We start from the raw sequence: 14,581 nt of genomic DNA, 5'->3' as shown, positions 1-14,581 counted from the left end.
ATTTGTGGTTAAAACTTTCACTCGAACACAATGGCATGGCCTTTTAAGTATATCCCACCTTTGATATAAGCTAAAGCTATTTTTTTTCTAATATCTGACTACACAGAGTGGAGGAATTATGTGAGAGCATCTCAAAACACTGTTTTGTGTGTTGTTTGTACACTGACATGAAGCAAAACCAACATATTAGTACTAAAAGTCTGTGATGTGAACACAGACTCCGGTCCAGTCTGTACCACAACGTTCTTGCCTGAGCACAGATGCAGGAGTATTCAGCATGCCCAGTGTTGGTAAGCCTGTCTGTGGGGCTCAGTGGGGAGGATTCACAGCCTCGGTGCGTCAACACAAACAAGTCAGCAGACAGCTGGTTGTGAAGCTAGAAAATGACTTGAACTGACAGACGGCAAGCAGCGACACTGAGTCACTCGCTTCTAAACAGCAACAATACAACAAGCAGTCAAGTTATTTGGGGATTTCCAGAGCACCAGGATCTCGACGCCAGGAATCAACAATCATTCATCAATCATTGTTGCGGAATGATGTTATGCACATAATGTTCTTCTTTTGCCAAAATGGCTCCTGTTTTATTTTTGTCTTATTCATCTTTTTGAATGTAGTAAATATACCCACCTGATGATGACGAACGAGATCGGATTACATACAGAATCTAAAAATATGATTATGTAATGTTGTCAATGTTAAGCGAAGCCAGGGTATGCACATTCAACTGTGATCTCTTAAATCCAGCAAAGGTCATTTTTCCAGGTAGGGGAACAATGGAGAATCTGCAACGCTCACATGGGACGAATAATGTTGTGTAGGATTGTAACATTTTTCATATAAGTGAATGTGTTTGTGTGGTGGTGGGTGTATGTATATATTCGGGGTAGTCAGCACTTAAAACAGAAAGATGAGGAGCTGCCAGTCAGCACTTTAGAGGTGGTAATCCTCACCTCCACGTCCAAAGGGCAGGAAAAGGTGTGGCCAGTGGAAAATGAGTCAGAGTCACACACTGCAACATGTGAGTCCCTGCAGGCTTTACAGTAGCTGCATGTGCAGCGTGAGTGTGTGAATACATCAGTTATATCCACCATTAATGGGCGCTAAGCTCCTGTAATTTAAAAGGGGAAGGAGAGGATTGGAATTCAATGAGTCTAGATGCCGCTCTGACAGAAGAACATAAACATAGATATCCACACAGCAATGTTGCAGACAGTAAACATAAAATCTGAAATCTCATTGTGAACAGCTTTCATCGCCATGATAGATTTTTGGCACCAGAACGGATTACCGTTGATGGGTCCTGGATGGACTGGGGGTTTAGATAAACCCAACAGACTGATGGTTGGGTCACTGTTTCCTGGAAAACGTTCATAACTTAAACCTAAAATTTGTATTTGTGACACACAAACTCTGTACAATATTCAAAGCATCAATACAGCAACAACTATTTACTATGTCAAGTTATAATGGAGTAATGTCTACCTGAGCAGATGTCTAACGGGCCGGCTGTGCATGTTATATGAGTAACAAAGTAGCACCCACCCTCCGGTTCCCTCTCAGGGAAACACTGTTAGCGCTGTTAGCACTGTTTTCACTGTTTTCACTGTTAGCGCTGTTAGCACCGTTAGCTGTGAACAGCCAGCTCGCTGTCGACATACAAAGAGCCGTTGAGAGGCAATTGATATGTTGTGAAAATTGTTTTGTGCACCTTTGATTTCTTAACAACATTTATATTAGTGAAATATACAATATATGTAATTATTTTAGCTTTATCTAAATATTGAAATACACTTTTTGGTACTTAATAGACTAATAGACACACTTGAACACACTTGTATACGAAGTACACATTTGAATGATGTCTTCTTTTTCACAACAAGCTCATGAAGAAATAGCATGTTTTTTTTATTTACAGGATAAAATCATACTTGAATATAATGTGAAACATGACAAGTCCTGATCTTCCAGTTGCATTCAATAAAATGCGTCATGTTTAAGGCATTGCCTTTTAGTCAGTCCATTTGCTTTCCAAAATGTAATTTTAAAAGAAAGGAGTAACAAACTCTGCATCGCATGAGACAAAGAAGCGGTCCATTCACTAATGAGGGTAGGAGCAGATGAAAGCCTGAGGTTCCCAGCATGTGAAGTCATTGAACTTTCCATTTCCTGAAACGATCAGGAGATCAGAAAGTCAGAGACACATTGGTTGATATCCATCTTTGGTGTAACATATAAAAGTATTTTTGTCCCTCCAGTTCAGCTACAACTGTCAGACTCTTACCATGTGCCAGCACTTCCACACATTCCTCAATATCTGCTGTGTTATTGGGCTCCCCTGACAGCCAATCAGCGTAGCTCCAGTGGGATCCATCCAACCAGATAAAGCGACCGGTCTGACAGATAACAGGGGGTTAATTGATGGGACATCAGATGGAGTTGTTAATTTAATTCATTTTCCACATACAAATACAGCAATGAAACAAACCACTCTCATGATGTGATTAGTGTCGGCTAAATTACCATTAACAGATTTAATACCCGTTACTCCCTGACTGAGCACGCACACCTTTAAATATCGTAATCCTCCAATCCAGCTGCGAGTAAGTGCTCCGTTTTGCCGCAGCATCATGTTCATCACCTCTCTGTGGATGTGTTGGCCTGTGATGGAGGCCAGGTGTCCCCCAGCCACATGTTCCTGGCAGAAGAACTGCAATGAAACGGAGACGACAGAGTATTATGCACGGCTGTGTGTAGCTTAAGAAGTCTAAATGTATAAGGATGTAATGGTGAATCTATGAGACAGTGGAGAACACAATGTATACCTCTGCATCTGCAGCCGTTTTCGGCCCTTTGAAGAACTGGTAACACCTCCCCTCGAGTGTCACACCAGGACAATGGCTCCGCCCTGTGGCCAAATGTAAAATTACAGTATTCTCTATCTCATTTCAATTTAGAGGATAGGTTCACATTTTCCAAATCTATCACAAACAAAACTCTCGTGCACCTAAGATTTTTTGTTCACTGTGATCGTCCCTCTTGTCCATGCTGTGTTTATGCATATGCTTTACCTTGCTTGTCTTGATTTGGTGATGATCTTGTTTCTTCATGGTTTTTAACTCCCTGCCTCATTAAAGCCCGTTTTTCTCTTTTAGGGGCCACACCAATCTGAACTCCTCCATCAGGACCGTCTTCCATTTCTGGGAGCCCCATTGAAGACTGCTTCTCCTCCCCGACAAACTCACTCCCTGGCTCCTCCATCATCACATAGTCCGTCAAAAAGTCTTGATGTGTGCCATAGTCCATGCCCATCCTAGCCTCTTCATTTGGGAAATATTCCCTTAAAGATGAGATCTGCTGCCCCATAATGTCCAATGCGGGCCCTTCTTCCATGATAGCAGCCTCTGGCATGACCTGCTGATGATAAAAAGATTCTTCGTCTTCAGGCTCCAGCTCCATGATTGGTTCTTCATCTGAAACATTGTCCATCTCACTCATAAGCCCCTCCTCCTCCTCTGGCAGAGGTTGATTGACAGGATTTTGATTCTGAAATGCCGCCCTCAAAGACTTTTCCACTTCTGACAGCTCTGTGTTGTCGTCCTCCAGTGGCTCCAGCTCCATGATTGGTTCTTCATCTAAACCATTGTCCCTCTCACTCATAAGCCCCTCCTCCTCCTCTGGCAGAGGTTGATTGACTGGATTTTGATTCTGAAATGCCGCCCTCAAAGACTTTTCCACTTCTGACAGCTCTGTGTTGTCGTCCTCCAGTGGCTCCAGCTCCATGATTGGTTCTTCATCTAAACCATTGTCCCTCTCACTCATAAGCCCCTCCTCCTCCTCTGGCAGAGGTTGATTGACAGGATTATGATTCTGAAATGCGGCCCTCAAAGACTTTTCCACTTCTGACAGCTCTGCGTTGTTGTCCTCCAGTGGCTCCAGCTCCATGATTGGCTCACCCACCATTTCATATTTTCCCTCCATGTCGATGTGCCTCTCTTCGATCTCTCGGCCCGTTTCAATCTCTGCCTTGAGGTTCGTTTGCACCTGAAACTGTTCTTGAACATCTGGCTCTACCTTAACCTCTGATTTCACCTTTAATTCTGGGTCATCGTTGAGCTCTGGCTTCATCTCAACCTCTGGCTCCACATCAGGCGTAGTTACTTCAGCCGTAACTTCTGGATTCAGATTTACTTCTTGCTCCACATCAACCTCTAGATCCTCCTTAACATCTGGCTCTGCTTTAACATCTGGTTCCTTCTTAATCTCTGTCTTTACTTCCCCCTCTTGCTCCTCTCTAACTTGTGGCTTTACCTTGATCTCTGGTTCCACTATGCTCTGCTTCATGTCCACTGGCACCGGAGACAATTCTTTCTTCAACTCCTCCAATCTTGGCCTGACTTGAGGCGCAGGATCTTCCACCACCACATGACCCTGCACAGGAACCCAGTCTCCCAGCAGAGGGCTCTGTTCTCGTTCAGTCAACACTGGGGTTTGTTCCACACCAGGAGCAAACGGCATTCCCAGAGTCACTGCAAGGACGAAATAAAAGTTAAATTGCTGGTGAAATAAGGCAGATTCCCTTACCTGCCCCAATGGAGGAATTATAAGACAATGGACCCCTCAGACTGTAAGAGACAAACTGCTGAGTCATGTTTAGACATGTTGCGTTTCCATGTAGTCGTTTTGAAGTTTTATAGTTTTTATAATCTTCTTGTATTGATTTTGTGTCTATCTTTGGTCGTTTTGCATATTTTTGTAGTAATTTGATGGACTTTCCAGCAAGAAATATCAAGAATCACTTCAAGGCTCTACATCCATGTACTCATCATCACATAAAGCAGGACTAGAGACATGCTGTTATGCAGTTCATGTGGAACACAGCATGAATAACATATAAAACCAATTACTTTTTATTCAAACCAAAATACCATTGCCTCATATTTTCATAGTATTTACTTTTATATATAGTTTTATTTCTCCCAAAAGCAGTTAAAGTGTGAATGGGTGAATGTGCCGTATAAAGCGTTTACATTGTAAATCCTGAACAATAACCAATAACCAATCACAAGAATGATTTGTACAATATGTACGATATGATGAGATAAACAGGGCGTAGATGATTAGACTCGCTTTAACGACGTGACAAAAAATCACAGGCAGATACATTTTAACTTCAGTCTTCACAGAAATGAAGTGACTGAAACTTTACTGAGACTAAACGTAAAGGCTTTAGTGACTGAGAAATGTTAACAGAACCCAAACGCAAAATTGCAAAATGTAAATTTCAATAAAATCAGTCTTTTTTTAGAGAACACACTTGTAGAACAATGTTGAAATGAAATCTCTTACCTGCTAGGCTCAGTGAGAATAATGCCAGCGTCTTCATCTTGACCTGTTTGGCCAAATCTGTATTGAGGATTGAAGACTTTGATTTATAAATGTGCCTTGTACTCGTAAGTTATTACCAGCTGTTCATGTGCTCTTCTCTTTGCGACTGCTATTTATCTGTGTTTGGTTAATCTTTATGTACGCTATTAGTCCTGCCCTCTTTTATTCCACCTTCTGTCAGTAAGCCATAAACCAGGGCCTTCCCGTTACCTTATCTTATCAAAAGATCTTATTTTTTCTCTTTTGTTTCCTCTTGGCATGCAGTCCATCATAAAAGTAGAAAGTCATTTATTGATTCTTCAACTGAAAATGGCTACATGAGAAGGTTGGTTCGAGCCAAAAGTTAAACTGTTACCTCATGTAAAAACAACCAAAGAAATGATTGACAAAACAAACTATTTTGACAATTTAGCTGACAAACCAGCCACAAAGTTGAAATAGTTGACACGTAATTCTCACAACAACCGTCCACTAGATCTGGACTATGACCTGTTCAATAATTAACTGTGATTCAGTGGTATTATTAGTAATACATTTCATGTCTGTCAATGAAAACATGAACACTGTGAGCATGAGCATGATTATTAATGGGTTTAGTGTGTGTCAATGTATTTCCTCTCAGGGGTTCACTAAATCAGAATTAATATTTCCTCACCATCATCTTCAGGTTTTGGTGTTGCTCCCACCTTTAAATTAGATTCTCTGGATTTGCCTCGGCCATGGCCGTGCCTCCAGTGGTTCCTTGTGTTTCCGTGAACATTTTAAAATGATAATTGAAAACGTATTCATTCTTCATTGATTTTAACTAACTGTCACCCTTCATCTCATTCTGTCGTGTCTTCACTTTATTGTAAAGTATATGAAAGTTGCCACATAAATATAGTTTATCATAATGTTTCTAATCATTGTGTTTCTTGTGTTTTCTGCTTCCTGTGTGTTTCTCTAGCTGCGTTCCTAATCTCCTTCTTTATCTTTTAACTGTTAGCACTGCAGCTGCCCTTACAAAGTACACGCTGTTGCAGGAAGTATGCATTCAATTGGGATATAATACTTCATTATAACACGTCACCTTGAACGTTGACCCTCTTGCTCATTCGTGCGCAGAGGATTGTGGATCGGCAACAAAACTGTAGCTGAAACTAAACACAATTTTGGTTAGACAACAAAACTACTTATACATTTAAACATCTTGGTTTGGCAGACTTTGATTAGAAACATATATGTGATAATGATGAATACAAATGGGACCTTGAATCAATCCAGGTACACAGTGTTTGGTTGAACTTTGTGCAGTAGAGTGTGAGGAGGACAGCTGTTTAAATGGCTCCTCTCACTGGTTGTTACCAACGATCACAATACATTTACAGCCACCCCTTTGTTCATATAAGATTCACTATCAGATTTGTTGATGTAAACCATGTTTGTGTAAAGTGAGCAGCGGGTGCTGAGCTGGGTTGTTATGGATGACATGTGTAACATGACAGCAGTGGATCCTGCTCACAGCAGAGCAGCTGGGATTGCTGATTGTGAACAGGTGCTGCAGCAGAGATTTTGTGACTTTGTATTCCTCTCGTATGCGTATGCACACGTGTCTGCATGGATGGCCTCTTTGTGTGTGAGTCTTTGTGTGTGCATATGGCCACAAATGTAAGCATGTGTGCACATTAACGAGAATGAGCGACAATGAGCTGTTGTGTGGCTGCTGGTGGAGAGAAACCTAATAGCCAAGGGCACAGTAGCTCAGCCAGCAGCTGTCCCATCTCTGCACCTCCTATTACACCCACAACTCTAACCATGTGATGCTAAGTTAAGTTAATAAGTTCAGATGGACAATTACTTGTTTTAAAGAAATTATGTCACTGACAGGGCAGTTCAAAGATCTATTTAGGTGTAAAGCTTTCACTTGAGAACAAAATATTTCCCCTGTTTTTTTTCTGAATTAACGAGATTATTATCTTGGTAATTGTGAGAAAAGTTTTCATGGAAAAAAAAATCTGCTCTGTTTTTCTGAGTTAACAGATACCTCAAGATCCCAAGATCATTTTTTTTAAAGCTCAATTCCATGGAAGCAAATAATGTCCTGCCAGTTTAGTTTAATCCAGATTTATTTTGGTTTGGGACATCAGGGGGACTCGTGTCTTTACGCAATATATTGTTGCTAGTTTGTGCATTCAAGACATGTGGTGACTCAAGAGACAATCAGGCAATTGCTCCCTCACATCGTACAGAAAACTCCAGCTTTCAGGTTTGAGGGATCTTATTTATTCAGAAAAAAAACAGCAAATATTTTTCAATGGATTCTCTGATTTTCTCTGAAGTTAACAGACCCTTGCCAAAATAAAAGCAGCTCATATTCCCCCGCTGGCTCCGCCTGCTAAGAGACCAGTGGTGTCCCTGAACGTCTCAGGACAGCAGCAGCAGCGCTCCCTTTCTGTGCGCGCTCCCCGTCAGTTGTCCTGGATCCGCGAGAATGCGCGCGTGCTGCAGATGAAACTTGAAGAAGCTGCCAAGAGTTTGGAGTAAAACTCATCTCCAGACTGAACAGACACATACGGATCTGTAACTCACCGTGACTAGACATGAACACCATGAAGATCCTGGCGCTGCCTCTTCTCGTCACTTTAATGAATAGTGAGTTTATTTCTGGTTTTAATAAACAATTTATTCAACAATAACGCCTTATTAATCACATAACAATAGGCTGCAATAGGCTAATAGATATATTGCTAGAAGTTTTCAGTGGAAGAAGTGCATTAATTAGGTTGTTCAACAGATTAAGTGTTGGCCAATTTATGATGTTAGCAGGCACGTTTTAGGAGCTTCTGCTAGTCTGTGGTGTGTTTTTAATAGGATGCTCAGATTATCATCTCAAAATGGTAAACATTTATAAAGATGTGCATAGAAGAAACTGTTAAAAATGTATTTTGGACTGGTATACTATCACCCCAATATCTCTATACAACTCAGTTCACCATTTATTAGAGGCAAAGCTCAAATATGATGGCGTACCATAACTTTTCAAATTCACCGTAATATGAAAATGGTATCATTGTTTTGTTTGACTTTTTAAAAAATCTGCAAAGGAAAATTAAAAGAAATCATCAAAATCATCACAAAGAAAAAGGGATAACCCTCTTCCATTTCTGGCCTCCATTTCTTTCTAAATATTTTGTGTAGTCCATCAGAATTGCGGGATTATTATGTGATTTAAAAAAAAATATGTACTATTTAATTGAAGAAAAATGTTTTGATAAGAAATATTTTCTTCAGGCGATGCATGTTTGGCCGTGTGCAACAGATTAGCTAGATTTATATTGTGACAACTAATGATTTCAACATGAAGCAGACTGATTGGTTTGTTGTTTTGGTTTATGTTTTATTGATCCTTAATTCGTGAGATGTAGTTTGTGCATGTTCAGTGGAGGAGCTGTGATGTGTTCAGGGACTGCATCAGAGGGTGACATTGTGCAGGGAGTGGTTGCTGTTGGGCTCCCTGTTTACATCAATCTCGAGATCCACAGGGTGATGAAACAAATCTCGTGGCCCCGCGGAGGAGTCTGAGATCCCAACGTTTCAGTTTGAAGATAGCCGCCGACTGACCCTGTCGCTGATTGCACTGAGATGAAAACGACCACTCGCTATCTGGACAAATGCATTTGAAGTTGTTGTGGGATTTCTACGGGGCAGAGGCTGCTTTCCAAACAACACGCTTTAAGTTGCAGCTTTGACGCGTGTTTTGATCTTTCTTGTATTTACTCATGAGGATCAAATTTCCTCACAGAGATTAAAAGATTCAGACATCCTCAGTTAGGACAAGGCTGGTGAAGAATTGTATTTTTTTTTCTTTCTTTTAGTGTCAATGCTAATACATGGTATTATGATTGGTAATGCTGAATTTAAAATCATAAAACATGTAAACAGTTGACATTTCAGATGAATTCCTTTTAAAACTTCAATGTCAATATGGACTTCATGTCTTTAACATGAACTAGATATACCGTAGCTTAACATTAGTTCATGGCAAAAATTCAGTTCAATGGTTAAAGCAGGTTTAGGTCAGGCTGAGGGTCAGGGTTAAAGGTTCAATCCGTGAAGAGCCTCACAAGTGTGTTGCGGAGATATCTGGGTGTGTGTGTTATTGTGCCAGCTGAGAAGGGTAAGGTTACTGTCACAAAGAGCTTCTTTGTCTGCGAAAGAAAAGCATGCTTTCCATGTGTGTGGCGCACACACACACACACACACACACACACACACACACACACACACACACACACACACACACACACACACACACACACCACCCCCAAATGTTCACTTCATAATGCCAAACCAGACGTATGCTTTAATATTTTGCAAATAAAAATGATAATTTATCGTAGTCATTTTCTCCCTTGTCGTCTGGTTACAAGTTGTTTTGTCCTTCACAGTGAGCAACAGCTGGATTTAAGTTTGCTATACATAAAAAACGTTCACATCAATTGAAATATATTCATATTTAACTATATTTTGGTAAAGCTGGGTTTTAGTTTTTGCTGCTGTGAAAACTTGTTGCCATAGAAATCCATCATCAAGGAATTCAAGCTGACTACAGCTGCTGAACTCTAAAGATTTTGGGCTTTTTCAGCATGTTTGTGGGGGAATGTTATGTAGGGTGTGTGTGTGTGTGTGCGTGTGTGTGTGTGTGTGTGTGTGTGTGTGTGTGTGTGTGTGTGTGTGTGTGTGTGTGCTGGAGGGACAGTTCACTAAAAGAGGTTATCAGGTCGGGATAGAGCAGCTTGTCAGAGAGTCATCCATCACCTGCATTCCTACACACCACCGCTCCTGGTACCACCAGGATGTAGCTAAACACTACTGTGTCTGGGAGTTCATGTGTGCATCCACACAAAGAGAGAGCAGATATGCATTGTGGGTTATATTACTTTTTGTATATGATTCCATGACTGGTATGTGTAGGCTGATACTCATTCTCATGGGCTTTTTATCCTGTTTACGTCTCAGGTCTGATTGCACTGCAGTCCAAAAAAGCTCCAACACTTTCTGGATCTACAGATATGTTTAGCTTGACAAACACAGCGAGATGTAATTGTTTGTCAATTATGTGAGCAGAAGAAAAATGATAAAAACAACTATTTACAACAACTGGTTGGTCCTCTCTCCTCTGCAGGTCCTGTCTTCGTGTCAGTGACAGTAAGCAGCAGTAGACCCAAAGTGGAGGTCCACGAGCACACAGGTGAGACTGTGCAGTATTATTTATCCTTCAAAATGACCATAACTCTAAAGAACAACATAATATAATTAAACATTTGTCTTTTCTTTAATGTTTTAAAATAGGAATACAAGACCCCGTTTTACCAAATTCACCATATTTTCCAATGGATTTTGCCGCCCAATTCCAAATGATAGGAATAAAAAACAACAACGAGAGAAAAGTTCACTTTAAGTTTTAGGTATCCGAACTGTAATATCAGATGAGTGGGAGTGGAAGTGGAGTATTGGTGTGAATATAAATTATGTTAATGGTGCAACTTAAATTACTCTTATCTTCTTTAGTGAGAATACCAGATACATCATATGTTTCAGAATAATTTGGAAAAGTAGCTAAGATAAAGGGGAAACAGAAGATATCTCATTTCATGCGACAAAAAGCAGGAAAAAAACAGCCTTCAACGCACATTTGAGCTGCCATTTAAACCCGAACACATCCAGTACTTCATGCTGACCAGTATTCATGAGCGCACAGTTGTGACAAAAAGGCAACAAATTACAAGAAATTCAAGCAAAAGTATCTCTACTGTATTCATAAAGTCATTTTCCTGCTGTGCTTTCTGTCCTCAGATGCTGTGCTCGCCTGTGAGTTCAGGACAGAGAAAGATCCGAACCCTCGAATTGAGTGGAAGAAGAAAGGAAAGGAAGTGACATTTGTGTACTTTAATCACAAATTTACGGGTTAGTGAAAGACCTCTTCTGCACGAATTCCTTTCACTGCTCTGAGCTGAAATGGCTGATATTTTGCTGCTTTCCCCCATCATCCTTTCATTATTACCTTTTGATTTATCATTTTTTTTTTAGCCATTAGTTAAGCTTTGTCCATCATCCATCACCTTCCACTATAGGGTCTTATGCAGAACGGGCAAAGATGGAAGGAGCGACGCTGACGATACACTCTGTTACTCAGAAAGACTCGGGGGAATACCGCTGTGAGGTGACTGCCAGCGAGGACCACGTCAACCTCGGGGAAGCCACTGTAACCCTCAATGTGCTCGGTAGGACGGGAAACAGGCATGCGTTTTATGCAGGTATTAGGGTGAATGTATGTGTACTTCTGTGAGACAAATGAGGGTTAAATGACTGAAGCAGACGTCAACGGCATCCCTTGGAAATGTAAACAACGTTTTTGCTGCCTGAAATCCTCATTATGAACGTATAGCTCTGCTAGCTTGCATACCACCACGGTACCCTTTCAAAACTGGTAATTGTTTTTTTGTTTTCTGCACTTCAGTGTCATGCTTATGAATGAGGGAAGAGAATTCGCTAGATTAGCCGAATCCCCATTTGGTTATAGCTTTTCAAAGAGCAATATCATGAAATATATTGATTATACAACCTAAAATGATCTATTCAGATATGGAGGATTTATTGCTCACTCCTACTTTAAGTTGACAATTAATTTAAAATGTGACAAATTTCAGAAATTCCACTACATATTCAACCACTGTTTCATTTGAATGGGAAAACAGTAGTGACAATAAAGTGGCAGTACCAGGTTCAACCTCTCAGTCCTGGCAGAGGGGGTAATTTCAATCCAGTTAAATTTTGGTAGATTGATTATTGCTGTAATTGTAGCTTTGATGCAGCAAATTCATCATTAGACCCCTCTACATCAACCAAACAACAAAATGCATCAACAAAAGTAATATTTTAAGTGTTTTAAGGTGGACAGAAATGAAAAATCCTATATTTTGTATATCTTTTTTCTGTAAATCAAGGTGCTTTACCTCCCTGCCTCCTTAGTGCCTCCTCACGTCCCGTCCTGCGAGGTGCCGAGCTCTGTGTTTGTGGGCTCAGGCCTGGAGCTTCTCTGTAAGGACAAACTCAGCGTGCCACCTGCCACCTACTGCTGGTACAAAGACAACAAGGCTCTGACGGCCACGGAAGATTCTCTATACAGCGTCGACACAAACAAGGGCACACTGGTGAGTACACACTAAATTATACAGACACTTAAATGCACCCATATACAAAAAAAGTTATGTTATATTATGCTCTTGCTCTCCCATCTTGTGTTTGTTTGGAGCAGAAGTTCAAGAGTGTGTCCAAGACAGACACAGGGATGTACCGCTGTGAATCCTCCAACAGCGTTGGGGCGCCCAAGAGCTGTGTGGCCCAACAACTGAAAGTTATTGAATGTAAATGGTTTTGGTAGAACTCCTCTTTGAAGTTTCCATGTTTCGCTCCACTCAACACAGACTGATGCAATTCTCTCTCTCCGCTCCTTCTAGATCCTTTGAATATGACGATTTTGATAGCAGCTGCTGCAGGTTTTGTGACGCTCGTCCTTTTCTGCTGCATCTGTGTGTGCGTCTGCCGACGCCGAGGCTGCTGCAGGAGTGAGTAGTGTGATGCTGCGTGTGTGGCCGTTTCATAGACGGTATAGATGTTTGGATGTGCGTGTGAGGTAGCGGTTTGTGCCTGTCTTGCAATCATTGCTTTTACATTTGAAGCGTTTTTGCATTATATTCACAAAATAGAGGTAAAAACCTGGCAGGTCATTTAATAAAAATAATGGACAGCATATCCAGGAATCTAAAACTCTGTCGCGCAGTTGCATTAAATATTCCCTTTTTATTCCCTTACGAAGTTATGATTTCAATTTTTTTAATCTTCCGTCTTTGTTTGAGTCAAGGTCTGAAGATGCATCTTGTGAAACAAGGAAAACTGCTCGGTCATTTTACGGCAGCGAAAATATTTAGTAATCAGTTTGATGTTGATTGTCTTTGAGGATTACAGACATGTCCTCAGTAACACAGCATGCTGTTTTTTTGCTACGGTTTTCGTCAAAAATATTAAATGTAAAACTATTAACTGAAAGTCAAAGAATGAGTGAGGTTGCAACTAAATGTGTGCCAGTAGTTCCCAACCTGGGGCCCGGGGCCCCCTCAAGGGGGAAAAGTATGGTTCGCTTCAAGGAAAACAGTTTGTGAACCTCTGTGCTAATCTGCAGACGGTGGAAGTATTCAGATCATTTACTGAAGCAAAAGTAGAAAAAAGTATAAATACCAAAATGTAAATATAATACAATGCGAATTAAGGTCTAACATTCAAAATCTTACTCTTAAAAAAAAAAGAGTATAAAATGCACTGACCAGTATTTTTATAACAAACAATGGTCAAACTCACAGATAAGTTTCAATCGTCAGTGCAGTTTCCAGCTTCAGCGAGTGTTCTAGTTTCTCCTCGTTTTGGTTTGACGAGAACTTTACTGTTGTGGTCTAACTGCTCGTGTCAGCCTTGTTTTCAGTGAAAAAGCTCTGATACATTCACTGTACAAATACCTGCTCAGCACCAAACAGCAGACATTAAACAAATACATTCCGGAGAGATACAAGAGAGTGAGTATTGGACTTACATTAGTCAGGTGGACAGAAACAAGAGTCTTAATGCATACTTGCGTAAATGATCTAATTACTATCCACCACTGGCAACAGATTAAGAGACACATGTACAACTTCTTTGGGCAAGTATGATAGTGATCATTAATGTTACCTTTTCTTCTTTGTTGTTTCTCTGAATAGAAGACAAGAAAATAAAAAGGTGAGGGTTTCACTTGTCAGTCTGATTCTTGTTTTGCCTGCAGCTGTGTGTTATTGGCTGGTAATGAGCTCAGACTGAACCGCTTCCCTTTGTCTTTCAGCACCAAGTCCTACAACCCTCCTCCTCCTCCTCCTCCTCCCATCCGCAATGTGAGTGATCAGAGGAATCATTATCGTGCCGGGGCTTGTTTTGTTCACTGGGTTGCCATTGACTTCTGTTAAGTTGATGATAACGCTGGTCCCTAGCTAATTAAAGGAAATGATTCAATGTATTTCTTTCTACTCTCTGCAGATCAAGCACTACAAACAAACTCACTCCTTCATGATCTGAGGGTGAAACACTCTCTCACTTTGACTTCAAACCACCCAGAACCATTTGGACG

The 14,581-nt window shown here is 40.7% G+C and overlaps 3 protein-coding genes across 3 annotated transcripts; 1 reads left to right on the top strand and 2 right to left on the bottom strand.

Moving 5' to 3' along the window:
* Positions 1-1,890: 1,890 nt before the first annotated feature.
* Positions 1,891-7,182, bottom strand: LOC142962597 (uncharacterized). Its single transcript, XM_076103179.1, has 5 exons — positions 5,350-7,182; positions 2,826-4,529; positions 2,570-2,710; positions 2,285-2,396; positions 1,891-2,169 (listed from the first exon to the last, which is right to left on the bottom strand). Exons 1-2 carry the CDS (start codon positions 5,384-5,386, stop codon positions 3,055-3,057), a joined length of 1,512 nt encoding a protein of 503 aa, XP_075959294.1. The 5' UTR covers positions 5,387-7,182; the 3' UTR covers positions 1,891-2,169; positions 2,285-2,396; positions 2,570-2,710; positions 2,826-3,054.
* Positions 2,102-3,047, bottom strand: LOC142971161 (lectin). The gene is made up of 5 exons (XM_076111801.1): positions 3,026-3,047; positions 2,826-2,908; positions 2,549-2,710; positions 2,285-2,396; positions 2,102-2,169 (listed from the first exon to the last, which is right to left on the bottom strand). The coding sequence occupies exons 1-5, from the start codon at positions 3,045-3,047 to the stop codon at positions 2,102-2,104; spliced, it is 447 nt and encodes a 148-aa protein (XP_075967916.1).
* A 603-nt stretch (positions 7,183-7,785) lies between the features above and the next one.
* Positions 7,786-14,529, top strand: jam2b (junctional adhesion molecule 2b). Its single transcript, XM_076103168.1, has 10 exons — positions 7,786-8,019; positions 10,553-10,618; positions 11,224-11,334; positions 11,502-11,651; positions 12,400-12,581; positions 12,686-12,794; positions 12,888-12,995; positions 14,181-14,199; positions 14,300-14,348; positions 14,491-14,529. The coding sequence occupies exons 1-10, from the start codon at positions 7,968-7,970 to the stop codon at positions 14,527-14,529; spliced, it is 885 nt and encodes a 294-aa protein (XP_075959283.1). The 5' UTR covers positions 7,786-7,967.
* The last annotated feature ends 52 nt before the right edge of the window (positions 14,530-14,581 follow it).

The sequence above is a fragment of the Anarhichas minor genome, unplaced genomic scaffold, assembly GCF_050575085.1.
Source record: "Anarhichas minor isolate MPS153535 unplaced genomic scaffold, ASM5057508v1 ptg000004l, whole genome shotgun sequence".
Classification (NCBI taxonomy): domain Eukaryota; kingdom Metazoa; phylum Chordata; class Actinopteri; order Perciformes; family Anarhichadidae; genus Anarhichas; species Anarhichas minor.
This window is presented reverse-complemented; position numbering and strand designations above follow the sequence as displayed.

Coding starts and splice junctions, on each gene's coding strand:
- LOC142962597 (XM_076103179.1), bottom strand. CDS start 5,386: ATGAAGACGCTGGCATTATTCTCACTGAGCCTAGCAG. Junction 4,530..5,349: donor ATTCTCACTGAGCCTAGCAG/GTAAGAGATTTC, acceptor TCGTCCTTGCAG/TGACTCTGGGAATGCCGTTT.
- jam2b (XM_076103168.1), top strand. CDS start 7,968: ATGAACACCATGAAGATCCTGGCGCTGCCTCTTCTCGTCACTTTAATG. Junction 12,582..12,685: donor ACACAAACAAGGGCACACTG/GTGAGTACACAC, acceptor TGTTTGGAGCAG/AAGTTCAAGAGTGTGTCCAA. Junction 14,349..14,490: donor CTCCTCCTCCCATCCGCAAT/GTGAGTGATCAG, acceptor TACTCTCTGCAG/ATCAAGCACTACAAACAAAC.
- LOC142971161 (XM_076111801.1), bottom strand. CDS start 3,047: ATGGACAAGAGGGACGATCACA. Junction 2,397..2,548: donor TGTGCGTGCTCAGTCAGGGA/GTAACGGGTATT, acceptor GTTATCTGTCAG/ACCGGTCGCTTTATCTGGTT. Junction 2,170..2,284: donor TGTGGAAGTGCTGGCACATG/GTAAGAGTCTGA, acceptor TGATCGTTTCAG/GAAATGGAAAGTTCAATGAC.